This window comes from Oryzias melastigma, linkage group LG15 (genome assembly GCF_002922805.2).
Source record: "Oryzias melastigma strain HK-1 linkage group LG15, ASM292280v2, whole genome shotgun sequence".
Taxonomy (NCBI): Eukaryota; Metazoa; Chordata; class Actinopteri; order Beloniformes; family Adrianichthyidae; genus Oryzias; species Oryzias melastigma.
The window spans coordinates 13,874,237-13,897,342 of NC_050526.1; the positions used below are offsets into that span (position 1 = coordinate 13,874,237).

The following is a 23,106-nucleotide window of genomic DNA, read 5'->3' on the forward strand; positions in this document are numbered from 1 at the left end:
TCTCTAGTCAGTATGTGGTTTCTTCAGTTGTCTGTATCTGTTGTATGGTCATTGTTATTATTTTATTTATTTATTACTAATTTATTTGTTTTTTTATTCATCTTTTAATGTACATGGTAAAAAAACAAGAAAACAACAACAGAAAAAACATTACACCTCAATGAAATGGAGAAGGAAAAAGTTTAAAAAACTTTATCAATTCTACCCCCTAGCAATATATCTTAAATTTAATCTTCAATATAAACTATTTCAGAAACAGACATTAACTACCCTTATTTTTTTATATTTATAAATCAACACGGACAAAGATCTATACACGTCGTTCATTATTTATTCATTATTTTGTGTTAAAAATAAAGATATTTGAGAACACTAGAATGTTTTCTCAGCGATTTTCTTGTGAAAATCCTGATGCGGCCCACCCTCACCTAGATTCTGTCTCCAGCGGCCCCCGGCTGATTTGAGCTTGAGACCCCTGCTTTACAGATTTTGGGGATAAGGATATATTTGTTTTGATTTGATAAACACACCTCATTTTGTGTTTTCCCCATAATGGTCTCTCTGCAGTGTTATTTATTGGGGCCTTTATCAAAAATAATCTAATAAAACTTTTTTATGTGGTGTCAATTTCACCATAAAAAAAGCTATTATTGCCAGTAAGCGATTTAAAGTTCACCATTCAAGCAGCCATGAACTCATAACATCACTAAATGGATGAGCCTGACCATAGTGTGCCTTCAGGTTGGTAGTAGCTAGCACAAGCATGTTTGTTTATAAAGCACCATTCATGCCTAAGGCTATTCAAAGTGCTTTGCAAAAATATACAACATTACAAAAGGAAATAAAAACCAATTTATAAAACATAAAGGAATCATACAATCAATAAAATTAAAAGTCAAAAATGTAAAAACTATTAAAAACGTACACATGCTATAGTTCCCATTTTAAAATGCGTTGATAAATTAAAACGTTTTCAGTCTAGATTTAAACATTTTCAGACTTGTGGCCTGTCTCACATTTTCAGGGAGATTGTTCCAAACCTTTGACAAAAACACTGAAAAGTTGCCTCATCATGTTTGGTTTTGACTCCTGAAACCTAAGGAAGATGTCAGCCTGAAGTTCAGAGACTTTGAGATGGGCTACAAGGAATTACCATACCAGAGATGTACTTGGTTTCTAGGCCAAAGAGAGATTAACAAACAAGCAGAGCTGTTTTAAACTCGATTCTCTGGGCAAGAGGCCAGTGCAAAGACCCGAGAACTGGACTAATGTGGTCATATTTCCTGGTTTTTGTCAAGACTGATCCCTCGTTTAGAGAGCCCAATAAGAAGGCCATTGCAATAGTCCAACCTACTGGACACAAAAGCATGGATTGTAGACAGACAGATATTGTAGGTGAACTTGGTGAGTCTCAAAGTGACTTGCATCGAGACACAGTACTACTGGTTTGTAACAGAGCCATGGAGCCCCGCCAGTGACAGACCACAGCCATGACCAGAACCTAAGGATCTATGCAGTCAGACATGGTTTTGCTAATGCCAGACAGCAGCAGGTCCATTTACCAGATGTGAGAAGTACCAGGGTTTCCAGACAAACTGTTCACAATGGACTTATAATCGACAACTGAATTGAATGCCGACAACCGTTGCAGTTGATTCCAGGTCACCGAGGTCAACATGGTATCCAGGGTTCAGTTTGGTGGAGGAGGTGTAACAGTCTCCAGTGCAAAACAGATTTGGTTATTGTAGACAGCCCAGTGATGTCTCTTATCTCAGAGACATCATAGAACCACCATAGAACCCATCATTATCATGGGTCAACATGATATGTCTCTACAATTGAAGGAGTAGGGAGAAGCCATGAGGGTAGGAGAATTTGGATTTGGCCTTTGTCTCTGAAGCTTCTGCCTTTCTCCCTGGTTTCATGTTTGATTGTATGTTTGTTGACATCAACAGTGAAACACTCAGGCCTTTATTGTTACTCAAACAATCAATTGTGTGTCCCTATCTTATTATGGATCGTCTATCTCTGATCCAAAGCCTGCCTCTATAAACTCAGATCCCACAGGGAGGAAATCGTTCTCCTTTCAGTGTTTGTATTTGCTTCTTCCATTCTACACTTACACAAGCCAATCCAGGATTGAATACTGCTCATGGATCCTTTCAAAGCACATCAATCAAACAAATAACAGAGATGAAAATATGCATAGGGGCAAAGTTTGAGAGGACCTATGAAAGTAAAGAAAAACTTCTCTTAAACATGCAAGAGTCAAACAAACAAAACTGTGATGCAATTTATTAGAAACAGACCTAAAAATAAATATAGCCCATAACAGTCATGACAAATTCATTGTAACATTAATGTACATAGTTTAATGTGAAACCTAGTTTTGTTTAGTTATAAACCACCACAAACAATGCAATGGGATCAGGCAGAACGCTCACGGTTCCCTTCTTCATCCCAAACATAATCAGGAATTCAGTCTTTCATTTAGCTCCTATGGGTAATTCAAGACATTTACAGTGTTGTATTTCATTTTCATACAAGAATGACATCCCACATCAATGTAGTATGACACATGAGGAATACGGATGCAAAGATGAAGCACCAACAACTAGCTGAGGCAAACTGTTCTGACTGCACATGCAAAAGTAAGTGTTCAGTGTCGAGTTGTGGGTTGGAAATTTGGCAGGATTGTCTGGGTAACTGAACAGGTGGTAGTCTAGGAGACTCTGTGGAGTTCTGCCTCATGATCTTATTAGAGTTTGCCCCAATCACAGACTCAGATGGTGCTGCGGTGCCTAGAATGAGCAAAGAAAAAAGGGGATGGATCAAGGGGGAGAGTAAACATGTGAGAGGAAGAACTAGAAGAGAACGGAATATAATTAGAACAAAAGAAATGAATGAATGATTGGATGAAGAGGATGGATAAAGAGAAATACACACTGAAGGGTGGGCAGATGGATGGACGGATGAACAGGTTGGTGGACAGATGGAGAGATGAAAGGATAAAAGGTCAGATTACTGGAAAGGTGGAACAATGGATAGATTGATGGGTAGCTGGATGAACAGGTAGACAGATACATGGATAAATGAATTGATAAATGGATGGATGGATGGATGGACGGATGGACGGACAGACATAAAGATGGGTGAACAGATGGATGTTCGAACAAACAGAATAAACATTGATGGATGGATTGATAGGTAGTTGGATGAACAGGTAGATGGATGGATGGATGGATGGACGGATGGATGGATGAATGGACGGACGGACAGATGGACAAAAAGATGGAATGATGGTTGGATGGATGATCAGATTTTGGAAGGCTGGATGGCAGAGGGTGCATGACTGCAAAATGATGACAGGTAAGTAAAAGAGAGAACTACAAGAGGAGAACAAACTGGTTGGAAGAGAGGAAGAATCCATGCATGAAGAACAAAAGAAGGGATGAGAAGAGTGAGTGGAGAGTCTTGTGTGGATAATTAGAGCTGAGGGAGGTTTAAAGAATCGAGAAATAACACGAGGGTTGAAGGTTGTTAACAGGGGGAGGTATGGTCCTGCCCTCAATCTTTATTTTTATTTAGTTTTCCAACAAACCATATCCTGCAATCAGTAAAGATGGACGAAAGGTAGATGTTTTTTTCTCTGAAATGATTATGTCACTATTAAGAAATGAGCTTTCTGTTTGTTTAAACTTTTAATAAAAATAATAAGAAGTAAACGGAAAAATCTGAGCTAATAGATTACAGCTGTGTGAAAAGAAAGGATGGGACTTTGAAAGATTATCTTATATTCATGACCTATTTCCTCCTCTATATTACAATGGTAAATTAGGGGTGGGATTTTCCTTCATAGACATATATAATGTTTCCCCCCTCAAGTTACAGGTCACATTTCAACATGAACGAAAACTTACCCAAACTTCTACATACATTTACCTTTTAAAAAGGAGATATTTGGTGACAAGGGTCATTCCATGCTGCTTTCAGCTGTCATCTAGTTTCTTGTCTTTATTGTTGAAAACCTCATAGTTTCCCCTGGTGATTAACTTGATGCACTTGCGGTAGAAGTTCACGATCCGAGTTTGGCTCAGCTTAAAAGCCATGGACATGATGGCCATGCCTACAATGATGAACAGCGAGATGAGCATGAAGTATTTGGGGTGCTTGGGTATAATGTCGCCAAAACCAATAGTGGTGAGAGTGATGAAGCAGAAGTAGTACGGATCGAAATCTCTGAAGTCTTTTTCCCACAGAGGCAAAATCAGGCCGCCGAGGCAAATGTAAGCAAACACAACAAAAAGAATCAGCACGAAGGGAACGTCAAGTTTGTCCATTCCATCTCCTAACCCTGTGAAGTCCCACATGGTGAATCCTTTGGGGGGGTTTGGAAGCTGATTTAGTTCTGGACAGGAGAAGGTCCTGAGCAGAGGGCCCTTCCTCTGTAAATTGTCCCTGGCGAGAATCTTTTCAAAAATCTCCTTGTTGTTTTGGAGCTGGATGGACTTGTGACGGACATCTGCCTGGCTGCGCAGCACCTGCCGAATGTCAAGGGGTTCGAGGGCCACCACGTCATGACTGAAAACGAAGGTGCCATCATCCAGGCCCCGGCGCCGTGTGTCTGATGCCCTGTCCTGGGCTTTCCCTGGTGACCACTTTTGGGAGCGCAGATCCTTGAAGAAAGCGTGAGCCTGGACATAAGCTCTGGTCATCAGCAGAGCCAGGAAGTCTCCCACGTCAAGGATGACCAGCAGCATGAGCGGGATGCCCACCATGGCATACAAGACACACACCACCTTACCAGACAGGGTAACCGGGTAGATCTCACCGTATCCTGCAAACACAAAAACAACTGTGGGGAATTTTTGTATCAAAACAATAAAGAAAAGCTCTCAAAAATGTTTGTAACAGAACATTTCATCTGTACCAACACATTCTCACTCCCAACTCCTCACATATTGACGTTAGGTTAAGGACTCCACGTCACTTTTTTATGCTTTGGGTGTCCCCAACTTGTCGTTTTTTCACATGCAGGTCATTAAATTACGGGTCCCTAACCTCCGGGCTGCAAGCCGGAACCGGTCCAGCACCAGGACATGGAGCGCACCGGTACCCTAACCCCGTACCAGTTCTTGTCCGGTTTGCATCTGGTACCACATCTGGTACCGGTTTGGGTCCTGTACTGCGTCTGATACTGCATCCAGTGCCGGGTTAAGGTTAGGGTACCAATACCGAGTTAGGGTACCAGTGGTGGCCACGTCCTGAAGACCAGCATTTTGAAGACCAGACCGTATCCGGTAGTGAATCCAGTACTGCGTACTGAGGGTTGTGGTCCCTTGGTTTTACGAACAGCCAGCACATCAAAAAACAATGAGTTGGGGACACCCAAAACATCAAAAAGTGACATGAAAAGGTCCTGAATCAAACGTCAATACGTGATGATTTGGGAGTAAAAATGGGTTGTCTGTACAGGTGCATCCATGTGTGACTGACCTTTGAGCACAACACCTACTATGTTTGAAGAGCAGAAGCACCAAAATCTCTTCTGATTCAACTACTATAGATTGGACTGCATACAATTAGGTTTAAGTTGAGTTTTTATCTCTAAAACGAAATCTTCCAGCATGACCAATGCTGTGATTTGCCTCAACACAAGCAAACTGGACACATTTAATTAGAGTTCAACTGTAAAATCTGCTGGAATCAGTTTAGTTCATGTCTGGAGAAGACGCTGTGGAACACAGTCACCAAATACATCCACCAAAAAGCCGCAGAATCACATTCAATTCTTTATATCTTGGGATTTTTTATAGGTTTGCATCTCAGCAACCCAGAAAACTAAGAGTCAAACGCTCAAGAGTAGAGATTTGATGGGTGTGAATGATGGAGAAGGGGGCACAAACTGGAGATGAGGACATTTATGTGAGCAGAAGTAGACCTAGGAAGGGAAAAAAAGCCAGGCTTCACACGGAACAAATGCCTCTTTCAGACTTTAACTGACCTGTTTACTTCTTCGGAGTCAAAGCTGCTGCTTGTTTCATTGTTTTCATTCTGTGTAACCCAGATGTTTTCCACTGACTTCCACTGTGTGCTGCGTTTTGCTAATGATGATGGGTTCGCTATAGTTGTGTAGTTTATGGAAATAGCTACTGAGATTTCTACCATGTTGAAGTCCCTGCAGCGAAGAACCAACCACAGCACTGTACGCTCTTGAGTGTCTCTGTGTAAAAACACTGAGGGCTGTATGATCATGCTGTTTCTGTGATATAAGAAAAGCAACAACTATAAAGCAACTCACACATCAAAAACACATCATCTTTAATAATTAGGATGCATTGTTGCTTGTGCAGAACTCTAAGCTCCGCCCCTTCAGGCTTTTAAACGAGCAGATCAGACTATCATGAACTGAGATAAAGACAGTTAAAGTGGATAATTATGATTATGCTACTTTTGCCAAAATCAATAAAACAATGTTGTTTTATAGGCCATAGTTTCTGCAGGGTGGCTGCAGTTCATTAGAAGTTTATCTCTGAGTTATAGGTGGGAACTTTGGCACCCCAACCCCCTTCCTGTCGCCCATAATTGAGAGAGCTCTCTTTTCCAAACTGCATTTTGTCATATGCTCCTGATTCACAATTTGAGTGAAGAAATACTCAAATCTACACATTTTAAGCTTATTTTGTTTAAATATGTCCTCCATCATCAGAAAATGCCACAAGAACATGTTACTGTAAATACATAGGAAAAGGTCTTCAACAGCAACAGATGAGTATCCAAAAACAATTAGAAATGAGTGTTACTCTGCAGTGTTTTAGGGGTGAAGGAGGTGATTTTTTGTTTGTAATTCTGCTTAATTCTCAAGATTTTGGAGGGAAACCTGTTTTTTCAAATGTCCAGCTTTCCACATGATCATCTCCGTGTTATTCCTTTATTGAGATCTTTCTCATGAGAGTTAAAAAAAATAAGATGCAGCACAAAGCTGAGGATCAAATAACAAAGAGGTTGGACATGTTTTTCAGTGGTTTGGTTCGCTTATCCTGAGAGTGCTGTGTGCTCATCGGCATTCCCAGCTCATTTAAAATGAGAGTGCTGGACTGATTCAGTTTGAAGACAACCTAAAAAACCACAATAATTTAGAGTTGGAAATTCTAGGATTAATTATTGGATCAAATATGACCAAATAATAAAAAAGTCTACTCTTAATTGTATCTTCCAATTTAAAAGAAGATTTGTAAGCTGCTCTGGATAAAAGCATCTGCTAAATGGGAGGTAATGGAAGAACGTCTATGGATCACAACCACAAATAAACAACAAAACAATTGATTGATTTTTTCCAGATATCCTTCTAAACAAGTTCAGAAAGGAATAAACCAACATCAACCACATTCAATTATCCATTCACAATACAGAAACACAACATTACAACCATCCAAAAGAGTCAAACATGCTGATGTATAAACAAGGGCTTAATAGGCTGAGTTTGTGGGAATGCAGTCAACAAACCAACAGATAACCTCTCTTCTTCTGTGGTGATGAAGAAAGTAATCGACTCTGTAAAGTGCTTTGTCATCTCCTGAGCCATTAGCCATTAACTGACATCATTCAACCACTTATATGGTTCTTTTACTGATGACGATTAGAGGTTACTTCACCAAAGACTTCACTTGATATGGTACCGAGAACTTCATGGCTCAAAGAGGCGTCGCAGATCTTTGTGGTGAAATGGGATTAAATTTAACTGAACAGGAGACGTCTACAAGGACTTGAACATACATGAAATAAATGTGAAGATCTGACTTTGTATTCAGATGTGACAAAATAAGGAGTGAGAATTAAAAGCAATTAAAAAAAAAGTCTGATTTTGGCAGGGTCAAAAGAAAATTTTGAAAATCAAAAGATAATTCACCAAAATTTACAAAAAATGAAACACATGCGATCCATTTTAAAAAGATGCCAGACATCCCAAACATTCAAGCTTCTGTTATTCCTCCAGTTTGTCACTTTCTGCACAAGAATAAACATTGACGGTTAGAAACGACTTTCAAATGGATCCAAGTATTTTTTTTCACCAAGAGCGGATACACAGAAGTCCTCATGCATCTTCCATTCTTTTGAAAGTAGTTTGAGACCGTTGTTTTCACTCTCAACTCGTCACATATTGATGTTTGGTTCAGGACCCTTCCGCTTCAAGAATTGACATTTTGGGTGTTGTCGTTTTTTGATGTGCTGAGTGTTTCCATTAAACCATGGATCCCAACCTCTGAGCCACGAACCTGAGCCGCTCCAGGACCAGGCCGTGGGCCCTTGACTCAGTACCGGACGCTAACCTGGCAACGGTTCTTGTCCGGTACCAAGTCCGGGCCTGGTTCATGTCGAGTACCACATCTGGTACTGAGTCGGGTCCGGTCTGCGTCCGGTACTGCATCCAAAAGGTTACAGACCCTTGATTTTACAAACAGCCAGCACGTCAAAAAAAGACGAGTTGGGGACACCCAAAGCGTCAATTTTTGACGTTGTCAATGAGTCAATGTGTGACGAGTTGGGAGTGAGAATGTGTTGTGTTTAGTTTGAAAACAAAACCAATATTTGAGACAGGCACTGACACATTTTCTTTCTTTTTTAACTTGTCCTGTCAACCAGATGAAAGCTGAAGACCTCTAGTGTAACAAAAGGGGATTACAAGAGGAGTACATTTGTATAAACTCCTTTTGGACTTAGGGCTAATCCTTATTTATATTAATTATATTTGTTTGCATTTTTATGTAATTAAAAACATCTGCAGGCCACAACCCAAACAATTGTCTGCATGGATGTTTACCTTAAAAAAATAAAATAAAATCAACCTAATCGACCACTAAATGAAATAAATCAAACGTATTGATATTGGAAAACATCGTTTGGATTGAGACATGGTAAACGACAAAGTCTCATCACAGTGGACAACACGTGTATGATGGCAGCAAAAAAAGATAATTACAATCCAATGTGTGGAAACACTTAAAATTTAGCAAAGAAATGTGACCATACAGTGTGGTAGAATGTTCCAATAATGTTCTCTTAGTATCATTTTGATGTGGAAAAACATCAGTCAACATCAATCAACTGAACTTTGACATTAACCTGTTTGTTAAATTTAAACTTTTACTAGAAATACAAGGAATCTGGAAAACTTCACCTACACTCTTCAGTACCAGGTATTTCTGAGTCACACTGGTTGGAATTTTGGCTAAAGGTGTCCTGGATCGGTTTAAGGTCAGTCAATCAGATCCAATTGGAATTAAGATATTTGAGTTATGATATGATCCCTCCTAAATAACACCTTGTCAAAACCCCATAAACATTCAGACCTTACGAATAAATGTACATTTTTTTGTTCCTTTTGTCCTTTTTTCGTCTCTTATAAGCCTACTGTTAAAACAGAAGAACAAGTTCTCCATGTGGGGGATTATATTCTGATGCTGATGAAAAGAAATAAACTTCTGTTGTATAAAGAACTGAACATCTAGTGACTCACCTACTGTTGTGAAAACTGTGCAGCAGAAAAACATTGACCCAAAAAACGTCCAGTAATCGGGATTCTGGAACCAAATTGAATTAAAGTTCTTCATCTTATTTTCCACGTGTTTTACCAAGCAGCCATGAGAACAGGAGGTGTTTTCTACAAATAAGAAAGCACAGAAATTACTAAATTAAATCATCATCATCATCATAATACCTTTAAGGCCTTCTATCTATGCTTACCACTGTGGTTCCGCACAATATCAACAACTTCCCCCAGAAACTCGCGGTACTCCTCCTGGATCTTGGAGGGTTTGTTTCCTCCTTCGATCCTCTGGAAGACGAGCGCACCCAGCGCCGCGTACGCGACCAGCGTGCCGCACAGCGCCAGGTGCGGGAAGACTCTCCAGAGAGGCGCCGCGCATTTCTCGCTTCCAGCGCTCATCCTCTTCTTCACTAACATCTTGCTCCTGTTTTCACAGAAGCTTGCGGGGCAACGCGCGCTCCTGCGCTGCGCGTCACCGGAGAGAAAGTTATTAGGTCTGGCCAAGAGCGCGTGTGCATGGCAAGCCGCGAGACCGCGCGCCGCTGAAACGCATAACGCAATAAGAGGAGGAGTGAGAACATAAAGTGCTGCTGTTTTCCCGCTGCATTAGAGTCACACAAAACAAATAAAGATTGACTGAATTGAATAGCCAGAGATCAGGGGTGTCAAACTCAATCGCACGAGGGGCCAAAATCCAAAACACACTTTAGGTTGAGCCCGAACAGGATAAACATTTATGGAACACTAAAACTAATTTTTTAAACTTTAAAATCATAACCTTTCAACATATGAACTACATATACAGTCGTATACCTGCGTTAATGCTAGAGTGAGTGATGTAAGCTGAATATGGCTGCTGAAGATGATAGTGCTGGTAGCTGAAGATGCTGAAGCTGATAGCTGAAAAGACTGAAGCTGCAGCTGAAAACACTGAAGCTGATAGCTGAAAACGTTCAAGCTAATAGCTAAAAACGCTGAAGCTGATAGCTGAAAATGCTGAAGCTGATAGCTGAAAACGCTCAAGCTAATAGCTAAAAAAGCTGATAGCTGAAAATGCTGAAGCTGATAGCTGAAATTGCTGAAGCTGATAGCTGAAAACGCTGAAGCTGATAGCTGAAAACGCTCAAGCTAATAGCTAAAAACGCTAAAGCTGATAGCTGAAAATGCTGAAGCTGCAGCTGAAACCGCTCAAGCTAATAGCTAAAAACGCTAAAGCTGATAGCTGAAAATGCTGAAGCTGCAGCTGAAAACGCTCAAGCTAATAGCTAAAAACGCTAAAGCTGATAGCTGAAAATGCTGAAGCTGCAGCTGAAACCACTGAAGCTGATAGCTGAAAACGCTCAAGCTAATAGCTAAAAACGCTGAAGCTGATAGCTGAAAATGCTGAAGCTGATAGCTGAAATTGCTGAAGCTGATAGCTGAAAACGCTAAAGCTGATAGCTAAAAACGCTGAAGCTGATAGCTGAAAACGCTGAAGCTGATAGCCAGCTAAAATATTAGCTAAATGCCAAATTAGTCTGAGCAAATAAATAAAAAAAAACTTTGGTTAGTCATAAACAGCTAGCATGTATAGGTAAATCTCAAAACAGCCAAAAAAACTGAATAAGCCTGAATTAGCTAAAAGAGCTACTCTGTAAATATTAGCTTAACTCCAAAATAGCTTTAAAAACTTTTTAAAAAACCTAAATTAAACAGAACAGCTAGAACGTAGCTGAATTATTAGCTAAACTCCAAATTAGCCTAAAAAATCTTTGCAAAGGCCAAAATAGTCCAAAAAGCTAGCAGAATTTTTTAAACTTTAAAATCCGTAACTTTTAAAAATAATTATGAATTATTACAAGGCAGGAACAGCGGCTGGGTGGCTCAGTGGGCTAGGTGAAGGGCTTACATGCAGGAGCCTTGGGTTCGATTCCCAGGGTTGACCACTGATCCCCACCCAGATTGGGTCCTTAGGCAAGACCCTTGATGCTGCTGCCTAACTGGGTCCCTGTGCCCCTCAAGTACAGGGTTGTGTCAGGAAGGGCATCCGGCATAAAAACTGCCAAATCACTGATGCGAAACAGTGGGTGCTGTTATGCTGTGGCGACCCCAAAAGGGATAAGCTGAAAGTGAACTACTATTACAAGGCAGGAATATTGTTCCAGAATAAATCAACTTAAACCTTAAATAACTTTCAATATTTTACTCTCCATAAAAATATATTTTTTCAAAATTATACAAGTTAGAAATAAGTGCAAGATAACATCGGGCTATTAATAACAATAAAATAAATAATCTGGAGGGCCGGATCTGGCCCCCAGGCCTTGACTTTGACACATCTATCATAGATGCTGCTGTTTGAGAAAAACACTAACTGATCATTTCAAATCAACAACATCTATCAATTGTCATCAATTATCACAATCATTTGTGTCTGATGGAGACAACAACTTCATTGTTAAAAGAGTGTGATGTCATTTGCAAATTACGTGTTGTGTACAGTTAAAAAATTAGAGTTTGGGGTGTCACATCCTTCCAAGGTTCACAACATGCATAGCAAATTATGCTGTTATTTATTTTATTTTTTATTTATTTATTTAAAAGGAACAGGACAAAAAAACATTTCTACAATTTCAAATGCAACCAATGTCATGTCCACGGGGAATCTAGCTAACAGCTCATTTGCAGACCAGGTCCCTGAGAATAAATAAAAAGCGACAAACAACAGACACAAACACCAACACACAAAATTCATGTAATTCAGAACAATCACAACAAAACACTAGCAAAACAATCAATTTAATGTCACAGGCTTGATTGGACTTAAGACATTATTTTACTATACAAGTAAATTGTTTTAGAAAATTGTTTCCCTCTGACTATTTGTACAAATGTCTGTATGTCTATTCTCATGTTGTATGTTGGTTTTTTGTGTAATTTCTTTACCTGTTTTGTTGGGGTTTTTAGGGGAGCACTGCCCCCTGTGTGAAGTTAGCCCCATGCTAACATCTGTATCTTCATTGATGAGGAAGTAAGTGATCAAATAACTCCATAGGAATTTAGTCGATTTAATAAAAGTTGGATCAGACTTGTACAGAGATCCCTGGATCTTGTGCATGCAAGACAAAAAACTCATAAAATACAGTTCACTTATGTGGGGCTTTCTGGCTCCATGTTGGTCAGGACAAGAGAACCCCCCAAAAACCTTAACACCCTATTGGTCAGTGTCCTTCCCCCTGTTACTGCAGGAAATATGTTCATGGCTTTGTTTTCAGTGAAAAACTAATTTCGTCCTTTATGCCTGACCTAACTGGTTTCAACTGGTCTTCATCCATGTGGATTGATGTAATAATAGATTCCTCCATGTGGTTTGGTGGGACTGGATTCCTTAATGCATTAATAACAAAATGTAAACCATACCATAAAAACCTTCAAGCAACTTAATCAAAAAATAGAAAAAGCCTTCATTTTGTATATAAACTCGTCACCTGATGCCCATACCTATATCCGGCATGGCCAGGAATGGCTAAAAATTAAGATAGCATTTTATAAGATAAAGGATTAAGATAAAATTATAAAAGTTTTTAAATCACTAGATGTGATCAGTGCAGCCAAGGAAACCACTGAATTCTAGTTTTAGCAGCATTTTAGCCTATTAAAGTGCATTTATTCATCTTAATCAGCTTTGTAACTCTATTGTATATGTTTAACATTTGTTGTATTTTATTGTATTGATTCTTGTCCCTTGAAAAAGAGGTTTTAGATCTTAATGGGACCCACCCTGGTTAAATAAAGGTTAATAATAATAATAGTATTTATTCTAGATGTCTGCCACCTTTGGTACTGAAAGTGAAAACATTTAAGCTAACCATCTTCAAACCAGTCTTACAGGATCACAGGGATGCCAGACCCTAACCCGGCTACTGTTGGGCGAGCAGGGTACACTTATGACAATTTGCTGCCGACGCATGTGGTTTATTGTTTTAGTTTTATTATCATCATGAAAAGACACTTTTTGATTCCCTAACTTGCTTACTACTTGCCAACATTCTGATTGCATTGGTGCCATTTGTGACCCATTTAGTTTTTTTTTATCCAGTAAAAATAACCATTAAAAAATAAACTAGGTGAGGCCCGCAGTATCCAAGCCTCAAGGCAGAGGGCACTGGTGATCCCAGAGAATGTACTGTGTCTAAATAATAGATTAATAATGAATAATAGATTTAGCGGCATCAAGTCAAGTGCAACCGTCCAGATAGTCTTTAATATTGTTCAGCATCATTTTCTAAATGGATGATCTTGTCTAAACTCAAGAATTTGTTTAGACACATCACTAGCAATGATCTTTTGTGAGACAGAGAGACTTTTAAAACAGAGGAAAGAAAAGGAACACTTCTACAAATATGTTAATCATATGTATCTTCAGAAGGATCTGCTCACAGACTTCAAAGTAAGTCAATGATAACAATTTTGGTGATTTTTTTTTATATGTTACAATTTGTTTACAGAAGAAAAATGTTGAATTTTAAACAGTACACTTTAAGTGTTGTCAATGGTGAATAAGTTACTCTGTAGGGTTCATCTGTTTGTAAATCTGACTGATGTCATCAGTGTGTCACCAGTCGTGAACCTCACCGCACGTCACCAGACTCGCCAGCTTCAAATACTTGCTGGTCACCTAATCAGGAACCTCACCTGGATTACAGACACATCACACCTGGTGAAAACACCTCATCAGCTACTTTATTTCCTTTGTTGGACTCAGAGGATCTTTTCTGGTTCCTCCAGTATCTCAAGCTCTGGTATCACTGTGAGACATATCAGCTGCTCTACAGGCCTGTGAAAGCGGAACAGTATATTGTTGGAAGCATTCTCCCCACCACTGTAAACATCAACAACAGCAAGTCCGGGAAGCTGGTTGACCACATGAAGAGGGATCACTCAGTCTGCAGACTCACCGGCCCTTTCTCAGAAGGGAGACTCCACAGCAGAACCACGAGAAGGAAGAGCCGTTCGTTTGCTGCTGCTCTTAAGCTGCTGAGCAGTGGTGATGCCCTGTAAGCTCGACGCATGGACCCAAATAAGCTCCTATCTGCACGTCTGGACACACAAGTTTACTGCTGTTTATTTATTTAATAATTTACATGTTTCTAGTTGTTGTTTATGCATTTTTTCGTTGTATCTAACCTGGCCCAAACTGCACTGGAACTATGTGTAAAATTAGGACTAAAATGACAATACTGAATTCTGTTAGCTTCTGTTTCTTTTACTTCTTGTACCTTTTACTTTTTGGGTCCTTTTATTAGTAGAGGAAACTAAATGAACTGCTAAAGGAGGCCTATGGAACTGCTCTGAAAACAAAAATAACAAGGTAGAAATTACTGTTAAAAACACAAAACCCCAATCAAATGACATCACCACCTTGTAAAGTCAGACCTCCATTCAAAGTTTCTAAAATCTGGGATCCTTGAACCCGTCTTAGTCACACTTTCAGAATGTGTTCAGCCTTGGTGGATAAGACTTTAAAGAAACCAGAGCTCATAAATTAAACGATTCGAAACAAATGGCTCCCCCCACTCACATTACACCTTCTGCCCAAATAACATTTTGTTTTGCAGTCCTCTCATCAGAGTCTCATCAGTGGTGCTTTAGATCAGCAAGAGGAAGGGGAAGGTTACACTGACCTGCAAATGTTTTAATACGTTGGATAACAGCATACTTCTTTCATATCCAGACGTGAGTGAGGTGTTCCAGCAGCAATCCTTAAATGGCGCCAATTTCACTTGTCAAAACAGGAGAGTTAAGGCCAGTGTTATCTCTATTGCTTCACTTTGGCATGGAGTTCCTCAAGGCTCAGTGTTGGAAACCTTGAGGTCTTTTGTTTTTTCATGTGAGTTTTGCTTTTTGTCCTGAACTTTTAATATCAAGAGGATGGTGGTCACATTGGACCCTGTCTTTCGCCATGTCCTGGGTTGGGTGGGCCACCGGCCAGTGTGGGGGCGGCTGATCTGGCAACTCACTTTTTGTGTGGTGGTGGCTCCATACCATCTGGTCCAGGGGGACCATGGGGTGTGAGCGAGGTTCTCTACATCAGGGCACTAGGCTACCCCTCAAAATTTCCATCGTTTCATATACAACTGGAGCCCTGTCCCTAGGCCCTCTCGTGGCCCCCACTGGTCATTGGTGTCGGCCTTACCCGCCGGTGGCCAGTCTCTGCCTCTTCCCTCTGGTGGGGCTGGTGGTCGGGTTGTCGGGGGTGCAGTGCAGGCTGGGCGTAGGTGGCTCTGGGTTGCTTCTGGGGGTGGGGACTCAGGACTCCCTGGCGATGGCGTGTCTCTTGTCTGGGTCCCAGTGTACGTCTCGGGTGGTCAAGGCTTTGGCCTTGGACGCCTCGGGGGAGGGGTTAGGGGGGCTGCGTGGGTGTGGCCTCTCGCTCCGTTCTCATGGTAGGGATCTACCACGCTTCTGGGTAGGTCCTCCTGGGCATCTGTCAGTTGGGGGAGGGAGGGGGGCTGGCAGGAACCAAAAAAAAAGGTTGACCTTTTTGACTTGTGTTAGTTGCCATCTTGTGCCATGCTCTTAGACTCATCCTCCTCATTAAACAGATGTACTAATGCCTAAAGGAGAAAAGAAGAGATCTCCTAAAGAGTCAGCTTCCATTGAAGTGCTAAAGTTTAAAAGCAACTGTCATTCTTTGATTTACACTCTGTCTCCACGCACAAGAGCACTCTACGGAGTGAACATCATCCAGATTGAAATTGATTCTCGTGCTGGCTTGTACACATATGCATTACTAGGGATTATACCCATCATGAGATTATTACAACAGAGTTAAAGGGTAGGACAAACCTGTAGGAGTTCAAGGCGAGGAAGGAGTCAAAGAGTTATGACAAATGATGTTTAATTTCAATTATAAAGAAAAATCGCCCTGCGACAGACTGGCGACCTGTCCAGGGTGTACCCTGCCTTCGCGCTTCTGTAGCCGGGTTAGGCTCCGGCACCCCCGCGACCCCGAATGGGAAGAAGCGGTCAGGAAAATGGATGGATAGATGAAGAAAAATCAAAACAATGTTAAAAAAATCCCATTCTCTAAAAGTTAATGGATATATGCCGAAAACATCTATGTTTTTATTTTAAATAAACTGATTGACTGGAAGGAGAAAATATTTTTAGCACAGAATTATTATTACTATTTATTCTAAAAGAGCTGTGTCTTCTGCAAACACACAAAAAATCGTGAACACACAATCTAAATGATCTTAAAATGTGTGGAGCTTAGTGACAATTCTTGAGTGAGCCGTCTAATGTCTAAGGCCTTTTAAAATCAAAGCTCATACAGTGTAAGTTTTTCTTTTTTGGCATATTGTGTCCTGCTCATGCTTGCTTTTTGGTCAGTCTACAGTCAAATCAAGTAGAGTTCTGGTATGTTATTCCTGGTTGACTGCCATGTACCCTGACGTTGAAGCTGAAGGTCTTTAAAAGCTTTAGATTTTTGAGGAGTCAGACACTCTGTAAATATCCAAAGTTTACAAAGCTCCTGCTCTTACACTTGAATGCATTTACAATCACTGTAATGTACAGTGATGGGTTCTCACCCTGCATTTCCACTTCACAGGACATGTTAACACCATAAAGCTACAATTAATGGTCCATTACTGAGGACAGAGCTCAGAGGAAGAAGCCACTCCTTCTCCTCCTCTCTCGAGGCATCTGGGAGTTCATTTATTATATCTGTAGCCTTTTAGTCATCAGTGAAAGAATGCTCACCAAAGAACAGAAGCCAGACAGCTTTCAGAGTTTCCTCAATCACAACTGAAAGGATAGGATGATATGATGATAACATTTTAAACCTAAAATGTGTAGAAAACCCCTCAGATGGTCATATGGGATTTGATGGAATCCAAACTTGTAGGCTTGTTGTCATCTGCATGACATCCAGACTCAGCTAAAGCATAGGGGGGTGGATTTTTAGGAATTAAAGAGTAGCTCCAAATGTTTTACTTCTGAAAATGAATTACATTTAAAGTCATGGAAATTAACCTCTCACAAACAGTTGCTCTTGACCCAACATGTGCAAAAAGTTGCTGCAGAATTATGTCTCACTGCAAATAAATCATAGAGGGGGGTGACAATTTCATCTTAGGTGCATGCCCATCGTGTGAGACAGAATCAAAAAATAAATAAATAAAAAATCTGAAAATCACAGTGCATGTAAAGTAAAACTTTTTTATTTTAATTCCATCTTGCTGTGTTTGTAGGAAGAAGATTGATGAGTACCATCCCAAGAACAGCATCCCCACTGTGAAGGATGGGGGTGGTAGCATCATGCTTGGAAGGGTTTTTTTCTGTACATGGGACAGGACAACTGTCTGTATTAAAGAGAGGATGACCGGGGCTGTATATTGTGAGAATTTGGGGAACAATCTCCTTCCTTCAGTTAGAGCATTGAAGATGAGTCTTACAACATGACAATGACCACAGCCAGGATAACCAAGAGGTGGTTCCAAAAGAAGCATATCAAGGTTCTAGCCAGTCTCCAGACCTAAACCCAATAGAAAATCTTTGGAGGGAGCACAAACTCTGTGTTTCTCAGTGACAGTCCAGAAAATGGAATAATCTAGATAAGATCTGTGTGGAGGAATGGGACGATCTTTTAAAAATATTTAAAAAAATGTTTTTGTCATGAATTACAAGTTTTACAACAATGAAACAACAAACGTACAAAAAATATACAAGTTATGGGAGTAAATCTAGATCAAATCACTCAACTGGCCACAAAGAAGAAGTGACATAATGCGTAAATTAATTGGGTAGCCGTTACAGATTGGGGAGCGACCTCGCCCTCAGCAGCGGTGGCTGTGTCCCTTGGGTGTTGGCTTCCTGAGCTCAGGGGTCCTCTCTCCACATAGGAAGAGGGATCACACCCAAGCTGGTGGCTGCCCACTGCCCTTTGGTGCTGGTTCTAATCCTTTGACATGAAAATGAAATGAACCCATTTCTACCACTCTCGTCCTCTTCTTTTGGGTATCGTCCTCTTGGGCAGGGGAACCGGCCACTGGACTTCCCGCAAGTCAAGTGGGTGGATGTCTAGAGAATGGGGGGTCTTCCTTTGGGGCACCCTTGTGCCTGGGGTTGGGGTGGAGGGTCACTCAGAACTTCCAGGTGGTGGTGGGCTACTTGTCTGGGCTACTTGGGCCATGCGGGGTAGCTCTGCTTCTCTTTACATTCCATCATTCACCACAGTAGAACACAAACACTAACCTGATCACAGGTGTTAGCTCACCTCTGACAGAATGAAATGCTTTAACCTCAGACACGAGAGGGGTTTATATAAATATACACCTCGTGTGTCAGAATATTTATAACCCCAACTGTAACAGTAAAATGTGTCCAACACAAGAGGCTTTCAGCTCGTATCTGTTTGTTCAGCTGCTGGACAAGACAAGTAAAATACCCACAAGAACATGCGAAAAGAAAACAAAAACACACTTTTCTTTGGAGTGGGTCTTTAATAATTTATCTAGGTTAAAAATGAGTTAACCATCTCTGTAATGGACACATGAAGCAGTACTAAAGAAAAATAGCCACAGCTTTAAAGCTGTTGGTGAAATGCAACAGTTTCATCAGAATCAGTCATGTGTTCTCCATTCATCCCATAGTGGCGCTCACACATCTTTTCTCACTCAGAATCCATTCATGTAAGCTGTTTTCATCGTTGACACGAATCACATTTTAGTTCTTTTCCATTTTGAAATGATGATGACCACCACAGGAGTTCCTGGGAATGTTGCCACTCTGTAGTGCACCATTTGACCAGATGTGCTCATTGTTGGCGATTCCTCATGTTCTGTCACAGCCTTGCCAAATGAAGACAGTCAAACACCGGGCTTCACTCTGAGCTTTTTAAGGTAATCTAAATGGGTCCCTGTGAACGTGATTTGTTTTGGGTGAAGCTCGGGGGCTCGCAGACCTCCCTCAGACATGATCATTCATTAAGGGCTATATTTATCTTTAGGACTTCACTTGGAAGGCCGTGCTAAACAACAGTGTCAACATGACACATGAAGACCACTGCAAGAGTCTCGGAATTGGACACTAGTATGACAGATGCATGCTGGACCCACTGGGAATGCATGGATCCCTATCCTGAAGGATGGAGACCAAAAGAAAAACTTGACTCAAACATTTCAATAGATCAAACAGGAAACCACAGAGGTAGAGCGGCCTGATTTAAGGGTGGCTGGTTAGGTTGGTCCCAGATGAGTGGAAGAAGATGGATAGATGGACATATATGCTATGGTTTGTTTATCTTTGTTAGTATTTTCTGTTTTATTGTTTTCAATAGTGTTCAAAATAAACTGAAACTGAAACTGTTTTAAAATGATCTCCAACTGGGGCATAAGGAAACAGCTTGTGATCAGGTTATTAGAGGAGTTAAATATGTGGATCTACTCTTTATTGAACCATTAAGGAAGACATTTTCATCACAAGTTAATGCAAGAAAAAAGACTTTTGCTTCATATATGTTCATACTTTTCTGAGACTGTCATTAAGTTTATTTGATACTCAGTTTCATTTTCGACTCAGCTGATCCTGATCTCCCCTGCAGCTGTCTGTTGTTTGGTCGTTAGGCTGCGATTGGTCAGTAGTGATCTACTCACATTTATAAACCCTCACTCACAGAGGTTTTCTATACACTGGTCTTCATCATGGAGTCTGTAAGGATCTTCCTGAGGTAGGAAGTGAGTGGGCTGTGTAGTTTTGTGATGTCATGAGGTGTTAATTCTGTGTTTTTGTTTTTTTTTTCCAGGCTTTCCTTTCTTGCAGTCCTGGTTTTAGAGTCCTGTGGCTTTCCTGCTAAAGGTAATGAGTCATATTGTACTATAGAAGAGGTCAGAATATTCCAGCCTCTTCAAATTTTTCCTTTAAATTAGGCTCCAAGTCCACTGATGGTGGTAGCATGGATGTTGCAGGCTCCTACAGAGGAGGAGAGAGGACCCACTCTGCACCTTATCACAGCTCCTTTGCAGGAGGTGTCTCTAAGCCAGTTCATCTGCCAATGCAGGAGCTGAACCTTGTTCAGTTTGTCCATGCAGCTCCATCAGCTGGTGGGGAAGGGTCTGTCATGCCTGAGGGGTATCCTGTAGCTTCTCTACCAGTTCAGACTGGACTTCCCTCTGCAGTCTATTACACTGCTCCTGTCTCTCAGCCTGCAGTTGTCTCTCCACAGCCTCAAGGTGCTCAAGCTGGCCTGCCAGGTAAAAATGTTAAGCTTGTCTGAACTAGACCAAATCTGAAACGTTAACATTTTGGTTCTTTACAGAAACTAGGTGGATGGTTGCTCCACCAGCCTTTTCTGAACAAGCTGACGCTATGGGCCCTGGGGAGTTTCTGCCACCAGTCCCTCTCCCTCCACCTGGCCCTGTCCTCCAGTCCGGAGAGACTTCCAATATTGTGAAGGAAGCTGAACTCGGCAACTACCAGCAGCAGATGGAAGAGTTTGGTTACCCGGCTGAGGCGGTGCAGCCTGGATCTGCTTTCACCAGCGTGCTTGTTCCAGGCCAAGGACTTGGTGGCTTCTGGGGTTCTCCTTATCCTGGCTTTGACTACAGGCTCCTGTATGGTCTGTACCCTCCTGGCACCTACACCACCTTCAGCCAGAACCATGAGAAGGGCAAGGACTACTACCAATCCATCCACTACTTGAAGGAGCACGTTTCTGAAGACCAAGGTCCTCAACAGCAGCAGCTTCAGCAGAAGGTCTTCAGCTAGTTGTGCTACTGTGACGGTTCTAAATAAAAAGCTTGACGTTATCGTGACCTTCTGTGGCTTAATCTAAATGGACCCTGATGCTGCATAAAGGCAAACTGAATGTAATCAAGATGCCATTTTATGCAATAAAAGAATGGAGGTAAAGGTTTGTAGGCCACAATGGGCAGATGAAGGCCTTAATCAAATTGGTCTAATGCAGTGTTTATATTGCACCAAAATGTACATGGCTGTGTTAATGACTCAAACTGAGGGTGGTGCTGGAATTAAGATTTTCATGGGTGCACAGTTTAATGGAGAAGTTTACATCAGGGCTGGGTTGATCAGGCTAAATAAAAGTACACTCGCTCCAATGTAAAGCTTAAATCCACTAGCTAGATGCAAACAATGGAGTTTTCCATAAGATGGTAGACCTCCATTAAAAAAATGAACAGCTTTAAAAACAAGAATCAAACTGTTTAACAATTTGAGGTCAAACATTTTTTGCTCATACTTCAAGAATAAGGTGTAATGCTATGATCACCACTTGGTGACCAAACTGGAACACCCTCAGAAGCAGAACAATTTAAGCTAAATTTGAGAATCCATGTAGCACTGTATGGTATTGACACTCCAGTTTGTAAACTGTCAACCGTGTAAACTCAAAATGGAATTGAATCATTAAAAAAAAATCCGGATCAACTCGATCCAGGCTATGGGGAATCGAATCGATTCTGGAAATTGATACCCAGCCCTATTTAGCACACCTGTATTCCAGAGGGGGATTATTACAGTGTGAAGCCAGTTTAGAATCTGCACTCCATACCAGGCACAGGAGGGTGCTCAAGCACCTGCCCCTTTAGCCCAGATGCCCAAAGAGCCCTTTTTGTCAAAGGTGTTTTTTTTTGTCCTTTTATGTGTGAAAAGCTGAAACTTAAATTACCAATAGCATCTAAAAATGAATAATTCAGCAAAATAAAATGATACATTTGGAAAGGCTGAAGAAAATAGAAGAGATGGAACTAAAACTCCCATGTCCTGCAATTATGAATTAAATTCTTCAGTGTCTTTATTCAAAGGAAACCATAGATGTGTCATTCTCTGGAGGAAGATCCCCCCTGCTGGGGGAGCATCAGCTTTGATTTGGTCCTCTGTCTGGAGACAGCCTGTCCAATCTTTGAGGTGACAGCAACCACAGCTGATGATTGAAGCAGTAAGATAGACTTAGCAGCAGAACATAAAATTGTTGATGGGTTTTGAAGAGGCTGCTCTTTAGCTAAACACAGTTTATGCTGCTTTAACAGCCCACAAAGAAGGCTGGATCTCGATCTTGACCACCCCTTCATTGAAGGATGGTGGTGAGACAGCATCATTGACTGTATATGAGAACTGGACTGAGTGATCCTCCCGCAGAGAGGGTCATAGGTTTCCACTCCCCCTCCATCCAGAACCTGTACCGCTCCAGGGTTAAGAAGCGGGCAGGTAAATCTCCACCCTAGACGACACAATCTTTTTAGCTTGGACTCCTCCTTTCCTACATCTGTACACCAAACCCCTCGCCGCAAAAACAGCTGCTTCCCTCGAGCTCTCACTCCCATAAACTCTTGACTAGAGTGAAAATACAAAAAGGGGAACTTTTAAACTAGCTTAATCTTTTTTCTTTAATTGTGACTTAATACAATTAAGCATTACATGTGTAGTATTCATAAATTGAACATTTTCTTCAAACGAATCAAAACATAAAGCAGTTTAAATAAATCTCATAACAAAACAAGCAATCCAACATCAAACAATTAAGTGAAAAAACATAATTAAAACAGGGATCATCTAAT

General features: G+C 40.9%; 2 protein-coding genes across 2 annotated transcripts; one reads left to right on the top strand and one right to left on the bottom strand.

The window, feature by feature from the left end:
- Positions 1-2,314: 2,314 nt before the first annotated feature.
- On the bottom strand, positions 2,315-10,050 carry kcnk18 (potassium channel, subfamily K, member 18). Its single transcript, XM_024296532.2, has 3 exons — positions 9,745-10,050; positions 9,518-9,661; positions 2,315-4,837 (listed from the first exon to the last, which is right to left on the bottom strand). Exons 1-3 carry the CDS (start codon positions 9,962-9,964, stop codon positions 3,990-3,992), a joined length of 1,212 nt encoding a protein of 403 aa, XP_024152300.1. The 5' UTR covers positions 9,965-10,050; the 3' UTR covers positions 2,315-3,989.
- Positions 10,051-20,103: 10,053 nt separating this feature from the next.
- On the top strand, positions 20,104-21,345 carry LOC112162252. Its single transcript, XM_024298011.2, has 4 exons — positions 20,104-20,261; positions 20,337-20,389; positions 20,461-20,784; positions 20,850-21,345. The coding sequence occupies exons 1-4, from the start codon at positions 20,236-20,238 to the stop codon at positions 21,296-21,298; spliced, it is 852 nt and encodes a 283-aa protein (XP_024153779.1). The 5' UTR covers positions 20,104-20,235; the 3' UTR covers positions 21,299-21,345.
- The last annotated feature ends 1,761 nt before the right edge of the window (positions 21,346-23,106 follow it).

What these genes read in the sequence shown, in the direction of transcription:
- LOC112162252 (XM_024298011.2), top strand. Translation starts at nt 20,236, where the DNA reads ATGGAGTCTGTAAGGATCTTCCTGAG. An exon ending in CTGTGGCTTTCCTGCTAAAG is followed by an intron (nt 20,390 to 20,460) that starts GTAATGAGTCAT and finishes CCTTTAAATTAG; the next exon opens with GCTCCAAGTCCACTGATGGT. An exon ending in TGCTCAAGCTGGCCTGCCAG is followed by an intron (nt 20,785 to 20,849) that starts GTAAAAATGTTA and finishes GGTTCTTTACAG; the next exon opens with AAACTAGGTGGATGGTTGCT.
- kcnk18 (XM_024296532.2), bottom strand. Translation starts at nt 9,964, where the DNA reads ATGTTAGTGAAGAAGAGGATGAGCGCTGGAAGCGAGAAATGCGCGGCG. An exon ending in TATTGTGCGGAACCACAGTG is followed by an intron (nt 9,662 to 9,744) that starts GTAAGCATAGAT and finishes TCTTATTTGTAG; the next exon opens with AAAACACCTCCTGTTCTCAT. An exon ending in CACAGTTTTCACAACAGTAG is followed by an intron (nt 4,838 to 9,517) that starts GTGAGTCACTAG and finishes TTGTGTTTGCAG; the next exon opens with GATACGGTGAGATCTACCCG.